General features: G+C 39.0%; 1 protein-coding gene and 1 long non-coding RNA gene across 2 annotated transcripts in view; one reads left to right on the forward strand and one right to left on the reverse strand.

The window, feature by feature from the left end:
- LOC143418364 (uncharacterized) overlaps positions 1-16493 on the reverse strand; it is a 140484-nt gene extending 123991 nt beyond the window's left edge. The window contains exon 1 of the long non-coding RNA XR_013098340.1: positions 16305-16493. This is a non-coding gene — a long non-coding RNA (uncharacterized LOC143418364). The remainder of the gene's footprint in view (positions 1-16304) is intronic.
- ric3a (RIC3 acetylcholine receptor chaperone a) lies at positions 15000-20931 on the forward strand. Its single transcript, XM_076883132.1, has 6 exons — positions 15000-15210; positions 17273-17490; positions 17611-17686; positions 17831-17927; positions 18128-18285; positions 18449-20931. The coding sequence occupies exons 1-6, from the start codon at positions 15093-15095 to the stop codon at positions 19219-19221; spliced, it is 1440 nt and encodes a 479-aa protein (XP_076739247.1). The 5' UTR covers positions 15000-15092; the 3' UTR covers positions 19222-20931.
- The last annotated feature ends 67 nt before the right edge of the window (positions 20932-20998 follow it).

Raw genomic sequence — 20998 nt, forward strand, 5'->3', positions numbered from 1 at the left:
TACTATTATCCATAGAATAAATCCGTATTAAATGACACAACATACTCTATATGCCGAAATCATTATATCTGAAAAAAAATTAGGCAGTGCTATTTCCTCAAAAACCAAATGATGTAGATATAACTGTACCGACACCGAAAAAAATTAATTACTGCAAACTTAAGTGCATTCATCTGGCATGCATTCATTAGGAAGGACTAACATTGAAATCTCCCAGAGAAAGAAGTTTTCTTCATGCCAGTCCATAAAAGCAACACAAATTTAAATTGCATCCCTTAGTGATATTGTCTGTCCTTCTCATACTAATAAATTAAGGTGTGCAGACTGGCAACCATACAACTAAAAGACAGTCAAGGTCTGGCCCGTATTGTAAAACATGTTTCGACTCCATTAATTCACTTCATTCACTTTTCACAACTGTCTTTGCTCTATGAATATACCGGATTCAAATTTGTAACACTGTGTCCTTCATGACACTCAAAGCCAGGTGCTTCCCCATCAATATCAGAAAAAAGAGGAAAAAATTAAACCTTCTCAAAATATATACTGTAGGAGTGCTGTGATTTAATATACTGCCATAAGCCCTTGCTCCTACACTCGACATGCAATTTGGAAATAAATTGACTGATTTAGATAGAGGCCCAGGGAGGAGTGAAAAAAACTGATGTAAACCTGGCTCGCTACTATTGAGTGAGGTGACATTGCGCAACAAATCACTTGCATGAATAGAGAAAGAAAACGATTTCTATTTCTAAAAAGTAATTTTGTTTGGGAAAGGTGTGTTGATTGCCATGTATGTGAATCTATTCCTCACTCGACTCGAGGAGCCTGAACATTTTATAAAAGTCAATGTTATATTTGCTGTTAGCATAATAATCAGAAAGGCCAGACTTTCATCCAAAGAATAACAGAATCTCATTTATTCCAAGTGCATAATAGAAGGCCAACTGCAACAGCCTATCTCCCATTCTTTGTATATCTTGCCATGCAAGAGCAGAAGTAGTTGACTTTTATAGCAGCAGAGTCCATTGTGTTTTAATTGAACCCAATGAAGAATAATTAAGTAATTAAAGGTTTGATAAGAGAGTGGTACAGTAAACAGATAAAAGACCAATGCTGGTATTAACAGTGCTGTCAAACTGGGAAGTGAATTGGACATACCTCCAGTATAGCTTCACCAAAAGAAGACAAAGCATCAAAGACACCACCCAAAATAGGCCAACAGGCTGTATGTCATTTCTTTAAAGAGCTTGTGGCTGTGAATATGCACATGGTCAAAGTTAAAATTTAATACTTCCCAGCTGGATTTTGGGAATGGGAGTGCACTCTGATATTTTCACCACTCTGACATTAGCGGGTTTTATTTTTTGAGTAATTGCACAGCTTGATGTGTACTCAGGGGTTTCCATGAGAACGATGAAAGTCTTATTTCAACAATGCTGCAATTATGGGGAAATATGGAAATACATTTTGAGTCAGTTCACAGCTGAGTTGCCTGGAATAATAGGAATAGAAAACAGAAACAGGGAACAAGGGTGAAAATGGCAAATCGAAACTCAACTGTCTTTAAAATACCAGCCGGTTTATGAGAAAGAATCCTTACAGCTAAAATCCCTAATACCCTCAATGTGTCAAATGCTGAAGCATGGCCACATTACCTTGAAGTAGTTTATGGTGCCACAATTTCCCAAACAGTGGTATCTGCTTTATTCTACATACAGCAGCCATAATCTCTGTTGGCATCATATGCTGGTTGGCAGTGATAATCTATAATCCATTCATCCAGAGAGGGTACACAAATGCATATTTGTTTCCTAGGATTAAAAGCTTATGGAGGGTGTATGGCATGGCCAATAATGTTCATCCATGCCAGCTATGTCAGAATTTTTAGCTTTACTGTTGATGCAGGATTCTTTTTTAAGTCACAAGTAGTATCTGAAGTATATGGACACAGAACAGGGACCAAACGGATGCAATACTTCAAATCAAAAGAAAATATTTTGTCAGGAAAATATTGCTTTTGGTGACAAATCTATGGGGATCTGCATAAGTGTTAAGGAAATAATCACTGCTAACTTGAGCTGCAGTTTGAAGGTCACCAGGACTTAGTACAAGATAGAAAAGATCTATGACCCTTCTTTGACTGAAATGAAGCCACACTACACTGCTGAACAAATACGATAGTGAGAACAAAGACAACTGCAAACACCAACTATAGTTTCAACACTGACATTGCAGTAAAGTCAATCCATGTGATGCACTACAGGCTACTACTTGGGCCTTAATGGTCTGCTCTTGAGTGGTAGTAAAAGTACCTTTTCCTGGTGGCTTTTATTAGGAATTTCATTTCAAATATTTTCCTGCTGTGTTAAATAGTTTATATTTCCATGTCTGATGCTAGTCATTAATCTAATCAGGGCTCTAGAGTGCGACCAATTTGGTCGCAAATGCGACCAAATTTTTCAGTGGTGCGACTAAAAATAAATATTTGGTCGCACAGGTGCGACCAACTGTTCCGGTAACAAAAAAAAAATCTCTGTAACTCTCCGTGTGGTCAACAACAGACACACATTATGCCCCTGTCGTGGACTAAACCAATCAGAGATAGTCAGGGGCGGGACCTCTCTGATTGGCCGTGGTCCAGTTGAAAGTGCAGGTGGAAGAGAGAGGTGAGTAGCTTGAATAAAGCGATATCAATTCATTAACGGATTCCACACAAAGACCTAAACACGGAGCGGACCCAACACATCAGAATCAGCTTCGTCTTTCTCGGCTTTCTCACCCGACGGCCTGAACACGGACACGCTGTCGGAGCTTAGCGATTCTTCGGGTCCGCGCTGTGTTTACGTCTTTTTGCGCTGATTCTGAGCTGCAGGTTTTGCCTCTCTCCAACCAAAATTCACCGAGCCTGCAGCAAAAGAAGCAGCAAACTGCGCTTCACATTTGATCAATGTCGTCATGAATTCCCTCTGACTTTTGCTGTTTTGCTTCCACCACGATAAAAATCACACTTCCTGCACAGCTCTCTCTCTCTCTGTACTTCAGGAACAGTTTCCCGTCTCAAATCTGTTTTCTGCATTATTCATTCGCTTATTACCCACCAGTCTAGCGTTGTTTACAGCGCTTTTTCTTTTTTCACTTAAATGACCTCGGACAAGAAAGCCTAATTTCTGCTGTTCAATACTGAAGAAATTTAAATTTCTTAAAATTATGCAAAATTGCAGAATATTGCAGAATATTTTTAAGGTTATCTGCTATAAAAAGCCAGACCAGGAAAATCTCCTTCATGTTTTCCTGTGTTTTATTCTCAGTTACTTTCACACAAAGGCATCTGCTGTGATTTTCACAATTCTGATGAAGTCTCATGTGTATCAGTACTGATAAATGATCAGAATTATAATATTTCTGACTGTCTGAGGCTAAATTGAATCAAATCAGGACTTTGAGAACCGGAATTGAATGGATTATAGAAATCAGTGATGATACTCAGCCCTAGTGAGCAGCCTAGGCCTGAGAGAAGTGGATGTACTGTAGCTGTGGGTAATAAGAAAAGATGAAAAGAACTATTGATAACTTTTTTGTTAAGTTAAGGCCTGATCTGTCTGAAATTCATAGCCAGTGCTCTGACACGGTGCCATCAATATTTGAATGCTGAAAAAGCACATTATATGCTGCAGTAAATGCACTGCCCAAGTGTCCCCTCTCCCCACGGCCTTTCAGCAGCAGACAGCAGCAAACAGGTCGTCAGAGGAGGCCAAGATGATGATTAAGTTTTTAACATTTTCTACAATATTGACAAAGCACTTTAAGCACAAGTTTGTTAGTTAATAATTTAGAAATTAATATTGTCTGTATGGACTTCCCCCCCCAAAGAAAGTGCACATGTAAAACTGCGGTGTTAAGCGATGCGGTTGAAAAATTTGAGTGCGCCTAACTTTTGTGCCGGTACGCCTAAATTTTTAAAGTTAGGCGTACCGGTGCGCCCATGTCAAAAAGTTAGTCTAGAGCCCTGCTAATATATAGGTCAGGATATCTCTACCAATGGCGACTGAATAACATAGATTGATAGATACACAGTAGATTCTTACTGCCTTTCTTATCAGTGAGACAGGCCTACTGCAGTAGCTGCAGTTGTTGTCATCATTGGCAGTATAAAAGATGGCTACCATAGCTACCATGACATCACCCTTTGGTTTCTGAAATGCTGTTTTTCAAGCCCCAAGTTGAGCATTTCCAACTGGTAGGAAAAAGAAAGACGCAACAAGAAAAGGGCAGATCTGACTGTGGCTAGTCTTTGGCTAATGGCTAGCCAGTGAATGTGCAGTTTCACATCACAGACAAACCTCCATGAGTCCATAAACTCAGCAGGAATGTATGTACAGAAGTCATGAAGTCATTTATCTTTTGACCTTAGTCTTTTTGCAACCAGAGCTAGAGCCATCTGATGGCCTTCAGACAGAATGCAGCTTTTTAGGCACTTCCAAAATGGCTTAATTTTTCCGACCTGGAAGCTACGTCCACGTTTGATGTTGTCTTTGATTGTCATCATCCATTGTTTTCCTGTGTTGTAGGTATCCTTCTTGTTGGAAAAGCAAAAACACTTATTTTTGCTGTAGCCATTTTTGTAGCTGCTAATTAAATGGCCTGTATTTGTATAGTGCTTAGTCCATAAGGACCCCAGAGCGCTTTACACTACATTCAGTCATCCATCCATTCACACACTGGTGATGGCAAACTACATTGTAGCCACAGCTGCCCAGTAGGCAACAGGTGAAGTGTCTTGCCCATGGACACAACGACTGAGACTGACCAAGCCGGGGCTCGAACCGGCAACCTTCCGATTACAAGACGAACTGCCAACTCTTGAGCCACGATCGCTCAAGTACCAAGTACCATCACATTCTCAGGATTGTAGTGCTGTTCACATTCCTAATAATATATCACTAACAGCTAGGTCAACCTAACTTAGATTTGGTCAAAAGCTTTCACCAGAATCATCATTGGCAATCTTGATTAAAAATTTCTGGTAAACAAAACATTCATGACTAAAATGTTTTCACAAGTCCTCAAGTTGCTTCAGTCTATCATTTTAAAAGGAAAAAACGTGAAATGTTTACCAAGAGGCATCCAGGCAGAAGCAAAGAATGAGTGCATCACTGAAACTATTGCAAAGCATTTTTACACAGCTATAAGTAAGAGCCGGTGGACTATTTTATTATCATACTCATGTCAATCTCGTCTTGCACAGTCTGAAAGAAATGTTGTATTCTGAGGTTATTTGGTAGACAACTGGTATTTTTTCTTTGAACACCAGTGGACAAGAAACCCATATTGAAATAACTTGCTTTCTTTACCTAATCAGACGATGGCTTGTTACATATATATATGTATATAAATATATAAAAGCTGTATTAAACTTGTTGAATGTGAAGAGCATCATCTCAAAGATAAAACGGATAACCTTGCATCGCAAACAAGATGTAGGCCAAACTAGGGCTGCCACGATTATTCGACTATTCACGATTATGTCAACTATCAAAATCTGACTGATTTAATAGTCGACGCATCTAAGATCACTCTGCTTTGTAAGATCACAAAAGACGCAGGAATAAGTAGTAGAATTTTAGAGTGTGATAACGGGCTGAAACAGAAGATAGCAGCACTGCATGTACAAGGTTACCAGCTGCCGTTAAACCCCGAAGAAGAAGAAGTAGCTCTGTCCCAGAATTCATAGCGCAGCCCAGTTTCCAACAATGGCGGCAGCTAGTTAGTTTTAATATTACTCTTATTATTCCTTCTGGGTCACAAAATAAACATTTAACATGTGTTCAGGCGAGAATGTAGCTGTGTAAACCTCAAATATCTGCTCAGTTTATCAAGACACCACATATTTTTAAAAGCGCTCCGACGTTTTCGGAGACGTCTGTTACCCACTAGCTCGATAGCTAGCCGGGGGCAAAGCTCACTAGAGCCCGTGAGAACACCGGACTCCCGGCAAATCGTTTTCAAACCCACCGCCGTCTTTCGCTACTCAGGTTAAACATATATAAGTCACTTAGATAATTTAAAAATGTTATTGTTTGGCTTTTTTTAGTATTTTATTTGTTCCTGAGTAAATCGGTTTGGCTGAGATTAAAGTTATAGTTTTTACACAGCTGAATAAACATCAAGCAGACAACTAATTATCAGAAGTGTGAGATGCTCGAGAATATACTCTGGTGTCCTGTTATATTTTAGATAGCAAGGAGTTTATAAAACTTCACCGAAACAATCTGTAAATTTCATTAAAATTTAATAAACTATCATCTTGTCTTTATTTTTAGTTAGCACAGACCTTAAACACTTAAAGCTGTAAGCCAATGATCGTTATATAAGAGCAGATGCATGCTGGTGCAATAAGCTGTACGTTTTACGTCCAATGGATGATGATCTGATTAGTCGACTAATCGCAAAATTAATCGGTGACTAGTCGACTATCAAAATAATCGTTTGTGGCAGCCCTAGGCCAAACAATGCTTCAATCTGTACCGCACTTACAGCTAGAAAATAAATAAATAAATGAATATAGTGTAGCTAAAGGTTCACAGGCACAGATTCCTCTGGGTTACCAAGGAACAGACAGGACACCCATTTTTAAACACCTCTTAATAGCTTTTTAATTAGCAATTGGCTCCTTGCCAGCCGCAATTGCCACCACATATTCGTCAAACTTGGGGAGGCAATCTTTCACACTACCTCCCCAAGAGATGTGCTGGCTATATGGATCTACAACACACAAAAATCAATTCTCATTGTAATTCTAATCAATTGTATCCCCAGTAAAGGGATTCAAGAATTTGTAAGGGGTAGCTTTGTAAGTGTTTACCCCAACAATTAAAAAGCAGTGGAAACAGCAGCATCCCCATTTTTATAAGGGTGATGCTTAAATCTTGAATGTAACCTTGCCTTTTTCTGTGTTTTTTAATCTTGTCTTGTCCTGTCTAAATATGCCATGTTTTCCTCAGTATAGGATCATACTGTGTGGGAGTAAATCAACATGTAAGTAACACATTTCTATTTTCATTAGAAATGACAAACACTGTATTTCAGTGCAATTTTTACCCTGCTTCAGTTCAATATTGAGCCATCCACTTCTGAATGTCTCCGAGATGGTTATGATGACAGTCAAACCCCTGTGGGTTTTTAGAATTGCATAATAGGTGGAGCTGCATAACATCTGCATAATAAAAAGTACTGACAATAAGTCTATGCAATGGCCTAAATTTTCAACAGAGAACTGAAATTGGCACAGAAAAGCTTCATATGCCCTCAACACCCTGACCCTAAATGTTTTTAGAGCAAGTGACATGTCCAACAATAGTTAAAAGGACTGCATGATTAGCAGTGCAGAATACATTACTGAGGTCAACAAATCAGATCAAAACCTGTGCCGGAATCAAATTACTTTAAGCATGTTGCTCTTCTCCATTTGGTGAAGACAAAATTCTGAATAAATTAACTAAAACCATTATTTTCATTTTGCAATAAGTGATCCGCAATAAATGAAGTATGACAGGAAACTGAAACTCATCAGAGTTCTAAGATATTAACCCATTTTTCCATGCTAGAAATCAAAATGTTCACTGCTTCCTTCAACAGAAAGAGACATGGGGGCCTGGTGCACAACTGAGCAAGATGACAAGAACATGAGAGGCTCTAGTTTGAGAAAAAGTTGCTTCCAAGAGCCTCAACTGGCACCTTTATCAAAATGTTACCATTAAAAAAAAAACAAAAAAAAAAAAACACACAGTCTCAACGTCAACAGTCAAGAGGTGACTCCTGAGTGGTGTAACAAGATTAATGGGTTACCACAGTATCTAGACCTACAGCCAGTTTTCAATGTCATGAAGGTGGCTTTTCTTTAACCTGGCTACATCACTATGGTAACTTCTCCTGAAGAGCTTATCCTCAGGGTTTTATTGAAAACTTTTATAAAATGTGCCATATTAAAATTACTTAAACAAGCTTCTGATCATTTTTTCCCACAGATACAGACCGACAGAATGTGTAGGTTAGTTTTACAATGAATGAAGCCAAGCAGAAAAATTAGAGCAGCACATATTGCTGGGTTACATCGATCCTGTGATGAATGTGCGTTTACTTAACGTAGAATATGCATAAATGTTTTTATGCATGTCCCCATTTTACACTACTGAGATCTAAATAAATGCACACAGATTAGAAAACTGACAAATTTTTATTAATATGTTTAATTAAGGAAATTAATTTCACTTTTATTTGTCCAAAAATGAAGTTTATGTCAATATCAGATCTGAATGCAGTTCTTTAATATCGTGTTTAACATGATCAATTTCAAAGCTAACAGCTCTAATGTGCAACTGTCACCTGAAAAAAAGACAGAGCAGTAAGAGTGCACTGAGTGCTAAAAAAAAATACATTAATACGTGAAGTGAACATTTTTTGCTGCATTTCTCAGTTGCCTTATTTGCAAGCATGTTTATCTCAACATACTTGAGATAAACATACAAGCACCTTGTTTTACGTGAGCCCACATAGATACTAAAGCAGGAAACGTGGGTTAACAAAGAAAGCTGTTAACCACTGACGTGATGCCTAAAATCAGCCCAACTAGCGTGAATAAATATGCTGAATTTGCTTCATAGTACGCCCCACAGGATGTGTCAGAGAGAAATTAAGACAAGCAAAAGAACACACACAATGGGAAGACTGGAAAACCATAACATCAGTGACACAGGAGCTCATGCAGGTCACAATCCAGCATTATTCATAGATTACTGCCCATAAAACAACAAACACGACCTTGACCTTGAGCACAATGTGGCTGAAGATCTATTAGGTGATCAGTCTGTGCAAGTTTCACTAAAATCTGGTGAGTAGTGATTTGTGTGAATGTGGAAAGACTCCCATGGCATAAGCTCATCAGACGTTCACCTGGATAAGCTAAAAAAAAAGTGATGTTGCTAGAATAATATAAGTCTGAGGTGTTTGGGTCAGAAAGAAAAACATTTGTGAGACTTAAAACAAATGAAAAGATGCGGGAGGAGGTCATGACACCATCTTTCAAGGAAAAAATGTGATGGTTTCAGGGTTCTTTGGTGTTGCTGAAATGAAAGATTAGTACGGGATAAAGGGATACAGCAAGGACAGCTACTGGTCTGGTTTTCAACGCCATGCTATGCCATGTGGACGATGTTTGATGGAACTAACTTCCTCCTACAAAAAGGCCCAAAGCAAACCTCAAAAGTATGCAAGAACTAATTAGAGGAGACAGTCAGCTGGTATATGAATGTGTGGCCAGTGCCTTTACTAGATCTTAATTCCAGTTATAGTTTAGTTAGTCCAGTTATATATTATAAGTTATTATTTTGACTAAACTTTCCATTCAATTTGCAGCTCATTTGAGGAATAAAAGTAAGAGACTTAATGAAAAAGGTGAATTAAACTTTTGGGTATTAGTGTATAACATAAATCATTTATTTGGCCCCTGAAGGGATTAACACATTGATCACCATCTTAAAAAAACAAAAAAACCCTTTAAACTCTTGATCAAGCATTCTGTGAACGATGGGAAGTGGGATCATCTCCGCAATGGTCTTCGCTAATAAGTCCCATAGGTCCCTCCTACACTACTTGACCTTTGTCCACGTCCATTCAGTATTTATTCCAACACACTTTGCACTCTGCAGCCTTGTGCTGTTTGATTCTTGTTAACATAAACAGTTTGACTTCTGTGTGGATCTTATAGAGTGATATTGTTTCTGCATATTTTCTCTTTTTAACCCTTATTAACAAGGTTAGCCATCTGTTTTACAAAGTCGACCTATTCTTCTATGCACACACCGCGTACAATAATATCATCAGTCGGGTTTGTTGTCCTTGTTTTCAGCTGTGTGTCATTCCATCTTCTGAAAAAAAAAAAAAGGGGGCCTGAAACTGTGTGTAAATGCATCAACAATACGAAAACATCCAAATCAACTCAAATTTATAACTAAACATGCAGCTCACACAACAGTATTCAGACAGCCGCACATATATTTGTTTTTCAGACACTTTCTTGTCCTCTGTATATTTAATCTGAATTGCGCCACAACTCAGATGTGTGTGTGAGCTTGGACTTTAGGTGTTGAGACCAAAGTGTACTGCCACACAGGAAGTCAAACTAAATGAGCAGTTATGTGTCATTCCAGGATTATTAATGACAAGCAAGGGCAAATGCCGGTGGAGAAAATAAGGAGATTATGATCAAAAGCATCCCGTGTTATTTGTCAAACATGGTGCCGTTATTGTTATAACTTGGACAAGTAGGGGACCTGGCAGACCAGCACCTACTGATGATTTTAACTAATTAAGAAAGCGATAATATGAATATAGAGGTACACAGGAGTATTGTGTTGAGCCAAACTCAGCAAGACAAACAACAAAGCTTTTCAAGCTAAAAAGGTGGAACATCCCCACTTGGTCCAATCAACTGCAAAGATTTCGATCAAATTGGGTGTCTTCAACTTGCTGAAGATCTGAAAAAGACAGAGGGACTCCATGACAAGCTAGAGCTGACAACGGCTGGTCTGAACATCACCCCTGAGCATACGCAGTGTTGGGCGATGTCTGTGGGATACAGACGGGTACTGACTAATGGCGCAGACAGAAAGTTCACACCAAAACATCGATGGTGTAGTAGCTTATCCAGTACATCATTCTTCAGAATTCACAGCTTATTTCCCGTAAAAAGAAGACCTACTAGCTAACCACTGTGTGCAAATTTTAACCAAAATCTGACATAGAAGTAGCATGGACTCTTTTGAAAATGGAAAAGTGCCCATAAAAAACAACAAATGTGACCCTGACCTTGTGCAGATTTCAGGTGATGACCCACTGGGTGTAAGTTTGAGTAAATTCTGACAAATACTGTAGGATGAGTAACAATTCTTATGAACTGCAGACAGATGGACAGCAGGACAACTCATCAAGGCATAAGCTGATTGGTGCCTTGACCAGATGAGCTAAAAATGAAATTGCATTTTTCTTTACTTCGTGGTAATTGCCTAGCAACTTTTAAAGCTCTGAACTTGGAGCAACATGTAATGAAAGGATATGTCTTTTACACAAATACTCGCCCAAACCTACTAATTAAAGCCTTCAATAGAGCCTAAATGTGCTTAAATACAGAACTGTATAAAAAAAATGTCAAAATACTTCTGACTACAGTGACTTCAAGAGCTAAACTGGTAAAATCGCAGTATGAATTAAACCTAATGCCAGAAATCGTTGAAAAATATTCATAAGTCAGTGTAGCTGATCATTGGCTATAATCAGTCCTGCTTTTTTTCACACTTACAATCTTAAACCCAACAGACTGAAAGACTGAGACAAAAATACCCCCACCCCTTCTACCCCACAATAAAGCAGCTCTCTCACTATTAGAGTATAATATCACAGGATCTAATTAGAATACTGTGTGTCTCCTTGTGCTTTGTTTACTGTCATGTGAGTCATTAATGTTCAGTTTGTACTCGGTTGATGATGCTCTTTGTTTTATTTTTAGTTTGTGCTGCGCACTGCGGACAATTAAGTTCCCAATAATATAATTTATTAAAGGCATACAAAACAAAGCTATAATAAAAATGCAACGATTGCAAGGTTTCGATTAACACGGTCCTAACAGGGTTCCCAGTGGTGAAGCGATGCCCTGCTAGAGTCGGCAGGAGCACACGAGCTGAACCATCTGCACTGAGCTGCAAATGTGGTAAACCTGCACATGGACTTAGTGGGTGGAAAAAAAAAATCAATTTTGATAAATCCTCCTTAGTCACTACAAAATTACAAGACAAATCTGTTGAACAACATAATTATATATCATATGACAGTTGGGAGTCTGATCTCCTGTCTTACACGTACCATACCTTTGTACCTGAGCCTACACTGCCATCTGCTGCTTTATGATTTAAAATCACGCCAGAGGCCCTGCAGAGTGGGTGGGGTGATAGGTCATGTGTTGCATTCAAGTTCTATTGTAAAAACCTAACCTTCAAATTATTTATATATTAAATCCGTAAAGGACTAGCACCTCCTTTATTTACTACATTCGTATTTTGGAAAAACGACTTGGAGAGATTAAAAAGATCAGGAATGAGATTGTTTTCAAATGAAGAAAATATCCTTTAGCCAGCTTCCCAGTTCTGGAGCATCCTTCCCTTGTTTCATTGCCCGATGACCTCCCCTTTACCCTTAATCTAGAGGTTTTACACATCAGGATATATCAGCAAAGATGTGGTTTGACGGTCATTAGAACAGGTTCAGGGTCTTTTTTAGGGTAGCCCTGAAAGTAAGCTGTACACACAGAGATCACCCTCCCTGAGTTCTGATGTATACCCAATCATATTGGCCTGGAATGAGGCCTAAAGTGTAACAAAAACCACTCAGATCAGAAAAGAGAAACAAGGGTTACTGCTAGTAGATGTCCGAGGGTAAAAGAGGTTTTGTATGCTCCTCAAAGGGAATGAGTGGTTTCATTTACTTCAGTTTAAAATATAAATTTGTTTATCAAATGGCAAGAAATAACAGCTGTGCTTACCTGCAGAGTCACCCCTAAAGACCCATTTTAAGCCAAGAAAAACCCTGCAATGTAAATGTTCCCCCTTTGCTTTTACTATTTTTGCATTAAAAATAATGCTTGTACAATATTCTTGTTCAACAGTATCTACTATTTGCTGTTTGTATCATAAGTGTGTTTTTCTTTGCTCTGTTCTCTTAAGCTTTTTATCCTTGTTTCTCTTGGTTTCTCCAGTAATGGCTCTAAATGTTGTTCTTTTAAGTTTTATTGCTTTTAATGGCTGATTTAACATCTGGAACATTCAAAGTAATGTTGATAAATGATGTGAGTTGTCTCGGGAAAAAAGACCAAACAAATAAACTAATGTTTGTAAGTTTTGCATTTAAAGCTTTCATTAGGAAATAATTATTCAATATTGTAATAAATTGCATTTGGCGCTTTGCATATCAGGGGTGTAACCTCTTGTTGTGGTGAGGTTTTATTTCTTTGTTTTTATTCAACTCTTTACTTTTAATGGAATAAGGCACAGTTATTGAAAAATAGAGGGCAGTCAAGTGAAGTAAACATACCGATTCAGTGTCATTTGCCGCAGTGTAACACCATGACATGAATTTACTAGATCAATATCGATGATCAAGCGTGGCGCACCTGCAAAACACTTGTAAGCTTATGCTTGCTTCTCTCAGTCTGCCACTCTTACCAAATATGGGATACAAAAACATGGCTGGAAACACAAACTGAAACCATGATTCCTAAAACTGTTGGGATACTGCATAAAATTTCAATGTTAAAAAGGAATGGAATGATTTGAAAATCATTTGCAATAAAACAGAGGAAGAAATATCATGTGCTTAAAGTTAGAAAATGCACCATTTTATGAAAAAAATAAGGTCATTTTGAATTTGATGGCAGCAACATGTTACAAAAAAGTTTCGCTTCTTATACCAACAGTCGACAGGAATGCTTCCATTCTTCTCTGATATCAGATTCTAGCTGCTCTGCAGTCCTGGGTTTTCTTTGTGGAGTTTTTCATTTCACAGTGCACCAAATGTATTCAGTTGGTGAAAGCTCTGGCCTGCAGGCAGCAGCTGCTCGCTTCTATTCTGAAGCCATGCTGTTGTAATAGATGCAGTATGGGGTTTAACATTGTCTTGCTGAAATATACAAGGCGTTCTCCGAACACGTTGTCTGGATAGCAGCAGAACTGACGGTAAGCTCCCAGATGTTTAAGCTGCCAGTTGCATCAGCACTACTGCATACCCACACGATCAGACATGCGAGCTTTTGAGTTAAGTGCTGATAACAGGCCGGGTCGTCCCTCCCCTTTTTAGTCTGGAGGATGTGACGTCTGTGTTTTCCAAAACGAATTTAAAAATTTGACCCATCTGACCACAGGACAGTTTTCCACTTTGCCTCAGCCCATTTTAAATGAGCTTTGGCCCAGAGAAGATGGATCACGTTTGGCTTCTTTTTTCATGTTAAAGCTTTCACTTCCGTTTGTGGATGGCACGGTAAACTGTGATCACAGACGATGATTTCCTGAGCCCGTGCAGTAATTTCCATGCCAGAATTATTCCTGTTTGTAATCCAGTGCTGCCTGAGGGGCCAAAAATCACAAGGATAGAGATTTCTCCAGATTCTCTGAATATTTTGATGATGATACGTAGGCCTAATATAAGTGATGAGATTAAATCTTCACATTGAGAAACATTATTCTAAATTGTTAGAATTTGTAGACACAGGTTTTTGAAGATTGATGAACCTCTGCTCATCTTTACTCCTGAGAAATTCTCTAAGATGCTGCTTTCACACCCAATCATGTTACTGACTTGTTGCCAGTGAACATAACTGGTTGTAAAATGTTCCCCCTGTAGTTACATTTCCAGCCTTTCATTTCTCCCTTTCCAAACTTTTTCAAGATATGTTGCTGGCTGCTATTAAATTATTTTAAAAATTGAATATTTGTCATGAAATACTAAAATGTCTCACTTTAAACATTTGATATGTTTTCTATGTTCTGCTGTGAAATCATTCTGATTTGACTTCTTGGGAATTGGAACTGTAGTTTCCTGATATTCCTCAATTAGAAAAGCACTGACTGGACTCTCACTATACCACCAACAATAAGCAATGACATACTGTGTTTTCTTACCTTAAATCAGGTATTTTTTTTTTGTTATTAGTTTAGTAGGATTCAGATCCAAACCCAGTCTGTCAGTTTATGAGATCTGGGCCTATGTTTGAATGCTGTAGGTGAAGATACTCATATTTAGTCAACAATAACAACAACAATAACAATATTAATATTAATGAGAATAATAATAATAATAGGGGGGTTGTATTCAGTCTCTGGAGAATTTCAACCCATCTGCTGCTCACTTTTTCAAACAGCACTTGAATGCAGCTGCTCTAATCTGGTATAATCTGGGCAGCAGCATCACCAGATGAGCAATAACATCTGTGGATACCAGCTTTCCCGTTCAAGTGAAATTAACGCGTTGCTGTCGTTTTCTGGAAGAAAATGTCGATAACAACTTGCCAGAAGGTTACTCTTATATCATGCTCTGTTCTCTGTGTTTCTCTCTTTCTGCCCAGGATGCTTTTGCCCAGAGCGAAACAGGAGATGGGGCAGCCTGAGGGTAAGACGGCTTATCAGATCATCATCCATCCCCATCCTGCTCCATCTCCAGTGTTTTTTGTGTCAGTGCTGCTGTTGTTAATGCCAGCTGTTACTCAGTACAGACCATGCCAGGCACAGAGGCCCTATCCTTCATAGTCCACACAAGTTAGCTGAAATCTTACACTGTACAGCGAGTTAAAAAAAAAAAAACTGCATTCACCATATTTTGAAGAACAAATAATTTGGTTGTTAAAACCCATTTGAATCAGTTTGACCATTTATCTAAATCTGAAACAAGTGATGTGTTTTTGTACGTTTCCCATCGTGTTAAGCATGAGCGGCTGTGTTTACAGAGACAGGTGTGCATTGACTCCAACAGACAGCGCCTTTTCAAAACTTCTCATTGAAGCAGTTAAAAAACATTCACAAGAAACACAGTATGTGACTTATTTGTTATTTGACTTTAGCCTGATATCAGTTTCACACAGTCACGAGCAAACACCCAGAGGTGCTGTCAAAACGGATCAGTCATCACAGCAGGGGCATCTTATCAGATATAAACTGGTAGTGATTTCACACTAGACCATAAACAACTGGAATTTTCAAATCTAATAAGAGGAAAATTGGTGACCTTATACGAAATGTGAACATACTACAGTCAAAAATAGAAAGCTACTGTGGATTGCACGTTATTCTTAGATATTATTTATATTATTATTATTTAGAGAACAAGGAATGTGGTTAGTGATTTGGTTTTAGACATTGGGGCACAGTTTGCTTTGCTTTTCTTACACATTTTCACAGCCTAATAACTACAACTTGCTTTAGGTTCACTGACTGTCTTCAGCTAAAAGCAGCAATGGGTGGTTACAAAATTTACCCAAACAGTAACCAATGCTGGCCAACAAACAACCCAAGGAGACTAAATATTTCAAAATGTTCCCAGGCAGATATTGACATGGCAGTTTTCCAGACTACTCTCTGTGCTGTGTTTCGCCTAACTGCTGTAACTGAGCCAATTTATGCCTGCTAGCAACCACTGACTGTATAAAACAGTACAGTCTGTGCTAGCACACGAATATAAAGCTGCAAACTTTCCACACAGTTTCTTACCTTATTAATCCAAACAGAGACCCTCTCTCTTCTTTACAGCCACATTTAAATGTGCCCAGTGTTAGGGGACGCAAACATTTAGCTGTTAGCTAGTTTTTTCAGTGTGTTGTGGCCAGTTTTCACCTCTGACAGGTGAGACCAGAGAATGCTAACATCCTCATTTTCTTGGAACCAGATGTGCGCGCGTGCGCGCGTGTGTGTGTGTACCTTCTCACTTTGCAATTTTTTTTCCGCAGGCCGATTTTAACGAGCGTCCCAGTCACATCTTCCACTTGTAGTGCTAGTTAACTCCCAGATGGGAGCAGCAGCGAGCTTGATTTGACATAAATGCTGAAACATGCTGAGCATAAGCATCAGCAGGTCTGTGTTCCTGCACAGAGGAGTGTCAACATTCTCGAAACAGGCTTCTGAAAAAGCAATAACTATAAATAAAAACAAATCCAAATGTAGGCATTTCATTTTACCCAGGGCTTTCCTGACTGCTTTGACCTTCTTATGTTTTTGACATTGTTCTCAAATATTGATCTGATCCCCATGAATCTCTTCACTTTATTTGTTACAAATTGGATCTCTTTTATGAATAATAGTTAATATAGAGGAAAAAGTGTTCCCAAATGGGCTGGACCATCCAGTGGGCATCATAGGAATGTGTCCATGGGTCCATGCACAGTTAGGGGCCAATCTAAGAGGCATTAGACATTATCATTATAAAACACTGAAATGTTCTGGCTGCTTTATCTGATTACTAAAGAAAAAAAGAACGAAGCCTAACTATGAAAAAAGACACATTTTATGGATAAATGTTATCAAATTAATCCAGAGAATGATAGCATTTAAATAATCGTTAAGTAAAATCTAATTAAAGATACTAAAAGTTTAATGGCTGAGGATACATTCCCCGTGATATGTTTTCGGGGGAAAATTGCTTTATTGATTCTTATTAATTGAATGAAAGACTATTTTTGCAGTTGGACCTGGGTTCTACCCTCCCGCCATGCACAAGCTATCAGTGCCAGAAGACCCAGAACAGTGGGACGTGGACCCTTCGTTTTCAATGACACACAGTTTGGAGGCAATGGCAAAGGTAAAAGGCATCAGACGAGGCAAAAAGTACAACCTGATGACTCAAGTGATACCCTTATATGGCTTTGGGATCCTTCTTTACATCCTTTACATTATACATAAGGTAATTTTAATTTCTAGAGCTTCTATATACTATTTGTTATTAACTTCATGCAGAGCTATAGTATGGTAAATGTAACTGTATACTCAATTAATCTAATTATAATCATGTTTATGTTCACAGCTGACATGTAGGGGGAAGGCTAATAAACCAGGGAAGAACTCTGCAGTAACCGTGGGAACCAGGAAGAACACAATAAGTAAGAGAACTACGAGAAATGTAAAATCATTTTCTTCTTCTTAAGATTGAGGGGGATACGTTTTTTGACGTGTCCAAGTGTGCATTGTGTTTAGTGAATTATATTTTAACATCAAAACAATGTTGTCCCGTGTAAATTGTGTAGTCACTGCTAATGAGCTTGCCAGGCTGCAGGAGAGACTTCTCCAAACTGAAGAGATGATGGAGAGGATTGTGTCCAGGAGGAACAATAGTTCTGGGAGGTGAGACTTATTTATTCATTTATTTTTATCTGCTTGTGTTTTACTTCCAGTAGCACCACAACAACAAAGAAACTGTGATGAATTAACTAAGTAAAGACAAATAAAGAAGAAGTAGTCATAAAATACATTTGTATGTATTTGTTTTATAGAGCGATATACACAGGCAGGGTTACTTTACTTCACTCTGTGCTGCTCTCTAGTGGTAGACGAAGGAGGAGTAAAACCACCACGTCAAAAAAGGAGGAGAAATTACTCAGGCAGCTGAGACAGATCACACAGCTTATTCAAGAGAGCCGATTGGAGGGAGCCTCCCCAGAGATGGAGGCCGAGGAGGTCCCATACGGTGCAGACTGGGAAGGTGCATCTGAAATGTCGAACTGCTCCCATTTTTTGCACAATTTGCATTTGCTCAAGTTGTTACAGCCGTGAAATGAAGTGCATTTTAAATTTGAGATCAAATCTAATCTCTATCAAATCCTCACAATAAAAATCTGATGAAGTCTCTTTGAACACCAATGCAGGTTACCCAGAGGAGACCTACCCAGAGTATGATGAACCCTGCCTCAGACGTGGGTTTAAGACGGTTAAACTAGAGGAACCCCCCACACAGCCCACCGCTGAGGCCCTAGCAGAGAGGATGGAGCAAGAGGAGGAAGAGGTTATGGCAAGGAAACTTTCCATAGTGCGAGAGGAAGAGGAAGAGGAAGAAGATGAGGAGGAGGAGGACATAGAAGCACAAGATGATGAGGATGAAGAGGAAGAGGAAGAAGAGGAGGGACTAGAAGAAGCTATGGGAGTAGAGGAAGACATAGATGAGGAAGAGGAGGAGGAGGAGGAGGCAGAGAAAAGGCAGTTGCTCCGTCCTCCATCATCCCAGCCGGGTCCTGAAAGAACGACAACAAGAATTGGTTTGGAGGCGAAGAAAGAGCTGCAGTGTAACAATAGCGGGAAGAAGCAAATCAGCTTCAGCGAGCACAAGGATGTCTTCCACTACCCTAAAGAGGACACTTACGAGGATGGGGAAGAGGACAAGGAAGATCAGATGGAGGAGGAGGACGAGGACACAGAAGTGGAAGAAGAGGAGGAAGCTGATGAAGATGACCCAGTGATGGAGGCAGAGAGCCTGCAGTTCAGCTGTGATGGCAGTTCAAATCCAGAGGAGGAAGCAGAGGAGGATATAGAAGGCAATATTTTAATGTCAGCAAACGTGGAGGGGGAGGGTCGAATCTATGCAGACACACCCAAGGAAGTCGGGGTGAGCGGCCTGAGGATGCGGAACAGGAGGGAGACATAAGGACTTTTCCTGCTTCTCAAATGCGTTTGAAAACAGACAGTGAACTCAGACTTGTGTTACTATTACTTCCTTATATGTTTAAACCATAAAATCCAAACTAAACAGAGGCATGCAGTTATGTTCTTAAGTGATACTTTTGTACAAATAAATGTTTCCCTTTACCACAAGCACCTCAGATGACTGCAATGCATTTTGTTTTCTATTTACATTCACATTTCCAGAACAATTACACCCCTATGAAAGATTTAAAGGGGATAATGGTACTTTTTCATTCAGAATTTCACGGTTTCTTCTTTTAAAACCTATTCAGTACATTTGCAATATGTTAAACGCTACACTCAATGTGTTAACCTGTTATAATTTTAAAAGCTGTCCACATCCACGGTGTTCACCCTCACAGCTGTATTCACTTCTTTGCCTGATTAAACCACTTTTTAGGTCAGCGGAGATCTGTATAACAGTGCTCACCCAAATGTTCAGTCAGTCAGGTTAATTTAATCATCTGTGTGGGTGTGAAAAGCCTTTAATTTAAAGAACTGAAGGGCAAGTCTCAATTAAATCTTGATCTTGGCACCTGAAACATTTTGTTTCGCACAGTGTGAAGCTTTCTATCTAAGTGTGTGTTTAGTTTCCACTGCATGTTTCCAGAATGAGAGTGTGCTTAATGACAAACATGGAGACGCACAGATGAAAATGGGTCCAAGTATCATCCTGATACTAACAGCAGTCAGGGTGTCGTTACCTAGGCTGTAGAGGTCTGTCCATCCCTCCATGGATATGCCTCCCCAGACCATCACTGACGCACCACCAAACCAGTCATGCTGAATGATGCTACAGACATAATTACAGACAGGGCCAGGTTCGAAAAGGGGCAGCCAGCTGCCGTGACCTGTTGGTGATGAGGGGAAAAAGAGAGCAAAGCACACAAAAATTGAGTACATGATACAAGATTCAGTCATTTTACGATGTTTTATTTGTATTGACTGCACCTGTTTATGCATAATTGGGTCACTCTACTTTTCAGTTCCATCAGTAAAAATGCTAAATTTGGGGATTTTTTCTTAAAACAACTTTGTTAACTCATTCACTGCCATTGACGTCTATAGCCGTCAATGGCAGTGAATGAGTCAATGGGTTTAACTCATTCACTGCCAATGGCTGGCAGTGAATGAGTTAACATAAACTTCAAAAGACAATGTAGCAGGAAATCTCAGCAAGTATTTGGGGTTTTTAAATGTTTTTACTAATGTGTTTGATGATTTACAACGAAATATTTGGTGTGTACTCAGAGGTTTTATGGTTAGAGTATCTAATCCAGGTTGATTAGAATAAAAGTTGGTCCAATAAAGCAAGATCATTAGAAGAAACTCAACATCATTTATTGATATACACAATTCAATTATGGTATTTGCCAATTAGACTCTGATGGCCCTTTACAGCAAAATTAATGAAAGATGAGCAGTGCGACTTAAGGTATGCCGAAGACAGCAAGCAGAAAGATGATTGGACGACAACGTTTTACGGTACGGGAAGGTGGAAGTGATGTAATGAATAGCAGTCAGACACCTGAGGAAGCAGACAGATGAGTGAATGCAGATATTCCTTCTTGAACTTACACCTGAGCTTTATCACACACCTGGATTTGTAACCAGAAAAGTAAAGTATTGTAACAGTGTTTATTTCTTTGTGTAATAAAGACACATGACCATGTTCTATGATCGCTGTACTAACTTCTGAAACATCTGGATTCTTGAGGAAACAGAAATCATATTTTGGA

The sequence above is a fragment of the Maylandia zebra genome, linkage group LG1 (assembly GCF_041146795.1).
Source record: "Maylandia zebra isolate NMK-2024a linkage group LG1, Mzebra_GT3a, whole genome shotgun sequence".
NCBI classification, from domain to species: Eukaryota; Metazoa; Chordata; class Actinopteri; order Cichliformes; family Cichlidae; genus Maylandia; species Maylandia zebra.